This window comes from Calidris pugnax, unplaced genomic scaffold, assembly GCF_001431845.1.
Source record: "Calidris pugnax isolate Ruff unplaced genomic scaffold, ASM143184v1 scaffold418, whole genome shotgun sequence".
In the NCBI taxonomy this organism is placed as follows: Eukaryota; Metazoa; Chordata; class Aves; order Charadriiformes; family Scolopacidae; genus Calidris; species Calidris pugnax.
In genome coordinates, this window is record NW_015091199.1 from 1,098,801 (window position 1) to 1,104,223 (window position 5,423).

The 5,423-nt window shown below is 55.8% G+C and overlaps 1 protein-coding gene across 1 annotated transcript in view; it reads right to left on the reverse strand.

Annotated features, from left to right (window-relative positions):
- Positions 1–2,873, reverse strand: part of APBB3 (amyloid beta (A4) precursor protein-binding, family B, member 3) — a 7,540-nt gene extending 4,667 nt beyond the window's left edge. The window contains exons 1-2 of the mRNA XM_014959659.1: positions 2,613–2,873; positions 1,400–1,491 (exon numbers count right to left, since the gene is read on the reverse strand). Coding sequence (XP_014815145.1) covers positions 1,400–1,491; positions 2,613–2,873 — 353 coding nt within the window. The remainder of the gene's footprint in view (positions 1–1,399; positions 1,492–2,612) is intronic.
- Between the last annotated feature and the right edge of the window lie 2,550 nt (positions 2,874–5,423).

The window sequence follows — 5,423 nt, forward strand, 5'->3', positions numbered from 1 at the left end:
GGACCGGGCGGGACTGCCCGGGCGCGGGAAGGGCCGAGGAGGGGGGGGGGGAGGGGGTGGGAGCCGAGGCCTCAAGGAGCGGGAGGGGATGTTTCGGGTGTATTCGGGAAGGGAAGGGGAAGGGGGGTGTGGGTGCCTGGCGCGGTTATCAGAGTCCAGAGGGGCAGTGAGGTCCTTCGGGTGTTTCGGTGCAGAAAATGGGACTAGAGTTGGGAAGGGGCATTTTGAGGCAAGAAAGGAGGCTTCTGAGTGCAGTAGTGGGTCCAGATCAGCCCCATGTGCCATTAGGTTCTTTCCCTTTCCTTCCACGCACCCTCAGGTTTCCTCCATTTCCCCACAGATCACCTTTATTCCTGTCTATCCACTCTTCTTCCATGTTCATTCTTTTCCATGCATGTCAGGTCCTCCCATTTCCATCTGCCAACCTCTGCTGTCCAACCTCCCCCAGCCAGTACTGAAGACACCTAAATGTGTATGCTGATCATCTTCCCCTTCTCACCAGAGGCCAAGAGCTTTGCATCTCCAGTTTGAGACTTATGTTTTCCATGCCACCCTAAGTTGACAGTCCTGGTTGATGCTCAGTTCCAGGGAAAGAAGCTCTGGAGACATTTGCTGTACACCTCAATTCCTCCATGAAGCCCCTTGTATGCTGCTAGGGACAAAGTCCTTCCAAGCTATAGGTGCATGATGACATATTCCAAGATGGTTTGTGGTATATGTCTGGACACTCCATCATGGCCTCTTAACTCTTCCTTCTTCAGAGCCAGAAGCTAGTAGTCTTGGATATAGCCTATGTCCTTGAGGACCTCCCATGCCACCTCAGGTGTCCATGCGCAGCTGTTCACAGAGCTTGCAGTTTTTGGAAGTGCAAAATGTTTTTTCAATGCCTGTCTCCTTGCTTTCAGTGAGGCATTGCCTCTGCTCAGCCTCATTCACGTGTTCCGTGGGCTAGCATGCCCCTAATTTTGTGAGACACCCCCCCCCACACACATTTTAACCTTGCTCACATCTGCTGGCCTAAGAAAGGCACCAGCTGCATGATTCAACTTTGTAGTCATCCACAATCCTTTCTGTATCTTCAGCTGGCACTTGCTTTTTTGGTTACAAGTAATTTCTTCTGCATCTGTCCAGAACTAGGGGAATTTCTGAGACCCCCATTCAAGCACTGTGTCCTTGGGATCTGTTTTGCCTAATCCTACCATAACCCAACCCATCCCAACAGAGCAGAAGCAAGGGAGGTTAGTGGCTCCCTGCATTCAGACATATCTGAGGTGATGGGAGTCAGAGTTGGGGGGGGGTCACACACTTTACCTTGACCCCTGCTTTGCCCAGACTAGCTGATGCTTCTTCCTTTTCCAGTGCCCAGGAGTGAGCTCACCCCTACCAAGGACAAGCTTACGGTGCCTTGTAAGATGACCATGGTATCCTTTGCTGCACGCGCCTCTTTGTCCTTAGTTCAATATGCATTTCACTTCCAAAAACTGAACCTGTCTGATCAGACAGGAAGCAGCAACTCCAGCACAAACTGTTTCCACTCCTCTTCCTGCTCAGCAAAGCCCACCAAGGTAACTTACTGAAGGCAACTTTCTCTCTCCTGGCAATGTCATGAAGACTAAGGGCAATGATGTAGTGATACAAGACTTACAGTGGGATGCAGGGGGCGGGAGGGAGTGATGGTGCATTTGGGGATGGCGCACAGCACAACCTAGGGATTGTATGAAACTTCATACGGGATGTTTAGGGAAATAGATGTAGGGAGGGATGAGGGGAGGAACAAGCACTGGAAAACAGAAAGAAAAGGGTCCAATGGCATGTAAGCAGTGCCAGGTATCCTTGCCTGCCTGAGCAACTGCAGTCTGTCCTATACCCTTATTAAATTGTATTTCCAATATTAAATCATATTGGTGCAACTGTTCTCCCCATTCCAAACCTGTGGTTTTGACCAGTTGGTGAACCTCAGACTGGACCAGCTGCTGAGTAGCTGATGGCCAGTATGGCAAAGCTGGGACCCAAGGGCCTGGGAGCTGGCCACAAAAGACCTATGCTCAGAGTCTAAGTGTACCCACACACGTGTGGCTGGTTGGCCTTCTCCCAGGTGGACCAGCCAGTGCATGGAACAGGAAAGAAGACCCTGGGCAAGGTTACCCCAGGTGTTTCTCTGGAAACCATAGATGGGCCATGCCCTGGTTCCTACAGTTCACCAGACTCAGCAACCTCTAAGGTAAAGACCCTTCAAACTATGGCTTAAATCGATAGTCTGCTGCCTGAGTCAATTGCCATGTCCTGATTTTTTTAATGCCTGTGGGTAAGCCTACAATTGGAATCTCTATTTTAGAGGTCTGTACACACAACACGCCACAACATACAACATGTGTGGCCACCATTACTGTGGCTATCCATGGGTCCCTGTGGCCACCTGCGGTTCCTGAGGCCACCAGTGAGGTCCCCGTGGCAAGCTTTGGGCCCCCGTGGCCAGCAGCAAGCTCCCTGTGGCCACCAGTGAGGTCTCCGTGGCCACTAGTGAGGTCCCAGGGGGCAGAAGCGAGGTCCCCCGGCCACCAGTGATGTCCTCCTGGCCACCAGTAAGATCCCTGTGGCCACCAGTAAGGTACCTGCAGTACCAGGGTTTGCGCTGTACTGCGCATGCGCCCCCCACCTCCTCGCCCCGAGTACCGCCTTCTGCTCGCAAGGACACAGCAGCGACCGCGGTAACGCCGTGTACTGGGGGCACTGGTTGTCCCAGTTCGAGAATTTGGACCAAAAGCCGGCCCTGCAGCAGGGGAGACACCGGCCGCCCCTCGGCCCCGGCCCTCACAGGCCCCACCTCTCGAGCCGCCTCGGCCCGCCGCCCCCGGCCGGGGTGTCGTCACCATGGCAACCGCTCCGGGGGGATAGACAGGAGGGTGGGCCAAAACACAGCGCGGGCGCCGCGCTCCGATTGGTTGGACGCTCGCCGAGGTGGGACGCGGTGGGGATTAACGGCGCGACGGACCAAGGGAGCGGGGCTTCCAAGGGCGGGGGCGGGCACCGGACCGCGACCAATGGGCGTGCAGCGCGGGCGGGCAGAGGCGCTCCGGAAACGGAGGGCGCCGGGGGAAGATGGCGGCCGGCACGAAATGACAGCGGAGCGGCACGGCCTTGGCGGAAAGCACGGCCTTGGCGGACGGCTGCTCAGCCGGGCCAGGCCCGCGGTGCCGCCGTGAACGCGTCGTGATGAGGCAGCTGGACTGCCTCGACGTGAGCAGGGGCGGGGAACGCGGCCGGCAGCAGTGGGGGCGCCTGATGGGGCTCCGAAGGGAGACGGCGGAAGGGGGAGGGGGGACCCTGTGTGGGAGCGGGGGAAAGGGGGAGCTGAGGGGGGTGTTGTAGGGTCGGAGCGGGGCGGCTGGGCCCGGCTCATCGTGCGCTGCCTTCGGCCTGGGGGGGCTTTGGGGTGCGGTGCTGGCGTTGCCGGAGAAAAAAGGCCGGAACGGCGGTAAGAAAGCGGTGCCCGGGCCGTGCCGCTGCCGCCCCGCAGAGACCCGGGCCCGCTCTCTCCGCAGCGCTCCCCGAGGCTGCCGTGCCGGTCCCTCTGCAGTTGCCCAGCGCTCCCCTAAACTGTCCGTGGGGCCCTGGGGATGCCGGGCTGTGAGGTGGCTGCGCTCCCCCTGCCCCTGGGCATGGCCCGGGGAGGATGCAGAGGCAGTGGGGAAGTGGGGAGTGGGGTGAGCTGCTTTGGGGCCCGACACGGAGACCAGGTCCATAGCCTCGTGCTTTGGGGCTCAGAGAGAGAGGGAGTCGTGTGGCTTTGTGCTCAGGAGCGGGGGTGGAGTCTGGCGTTTTGGGGATTTGACCAGAGGCTCAGCAGCTGGGTTTTGGGGCTCAGAAAGGGGCACGGTTTGGGGGCCAAGAGCGGAAGCCATTTTGGCTGGTTTTGCAGAGGGGGGCAGGAGGGTGTTGGGGGCTGCGGGGGAAAGCAGGGGCTGGGTGGGCTGTGGGGAGGCTCCCCGGAGGTGGAGGTTCTGGCCACGTCGGACCCTGAAGTTTGGCAGGCCGGCACACACCCACCTGAACTCAACATCTGAGGTGGTCTGTGGGGGGAAGAGGCGCTCTTCAGACCCCGCACACCCTCTTTGAGTCCAGCTCTTCTCTGTGCTATCACTTAGGATAGGTATTCAGTAATTAGTCATACAAACCAGTTAATGTTTATACCACGTACATCTGTGATGTTTAATCATCATGTTCAAGTTCTTATAGTGATTGACTGACGCTCTGGTTGAAAGGCCAGAGCGGTGCAAACAGCCGGCGCTTGCGGAGAGAAGGAGCTGCAATGGAGCCGTGCAGAGTGGGGGCTTGCATTAGCCAGAGCTGCAGCAAGCAGGAGGTGCAGCGAGATGGGGTGCCCGCTGCCTGGAGCGTGCGTTAGCCAGAGGCAAGGCTGCCGGCAGTGGTAGGGAGTGGGACCTGCCATCAATTGGAGCGTTTGTTGGCTGGCTGTGACAAACAGGTCATTTCTATCCTCTTCTTTTCCCAGGGTCACCTTCTGTGGGGCGGGAAGAAAGTCCTGCAGGGTTGATTCCACTTGCTGCTCAGGTAACTGCACGCATGGGGCTGGGGAGGGGGCCGGGAGAAATGTTTGCGAGTTCAGGGATGCTACAGATGCTCCGTGTCCAACCTGCGGAAAATGCCAATTTGCTGCCAGTGGGGAAAAGCTGATGAGGAATTGCAGTTAATAGAGCGTGCCTCCTACCAGAATTGTTAGGTAGTTAGGAATGTCTTCCTTTGGGCTAAAAGAGCAAACTTTCACCTAGGATAAACTAAGAGTTGCCTGTTACCTTCTTTGAACTCAAGTGTTTCTCTTCTGTTTGTTCATACTAATTTTATGGGCAACCTGGAAACAGCCTTTGCTTTTTGATTCATAACTCAATTTTTATTAGTATGTGGTGTCAGTGCAGTTGATTTTGGAGGGTCTCTTAAGGATGCGATCAGAGTGAAAGCCAAATTTCACTGAATGTTGCTGCTGTTGGGCTTCACTTTTGTTAATGTTCCCATAGCTCCCTTGTGGGTGGGAGCTCTGAATCATGGGGTGTTTTTTCAGCCTCTAACATTTTTTTTTTCCCCAAGGAGAGGTTACATTTACAAATTAGTTTCCTCCCAGACATACCAGTGACTGCCATCGAGTTACAATTATTAAAAGCACAAAATCAACACGCTCTTAGAGATTGGGACTGTTTCTAGTCACGCGTTAATCCTGTGCAGGTGTCCTCAGGATACAGATTGTCTGTGCTTCCTGCTTTGACAAGATAGTGTGCCAAGACAGGGATGAGCTCCTGAAGACAAAAAAGAGGCCAGGTGCTAGGTTTTTTGTCTCTCTGTTTTGTGGGGGTGGGGGTATGTGGTTTACAAAACATGGCATGAGGTTGACTGCAGGTGGCAGCCTCCAG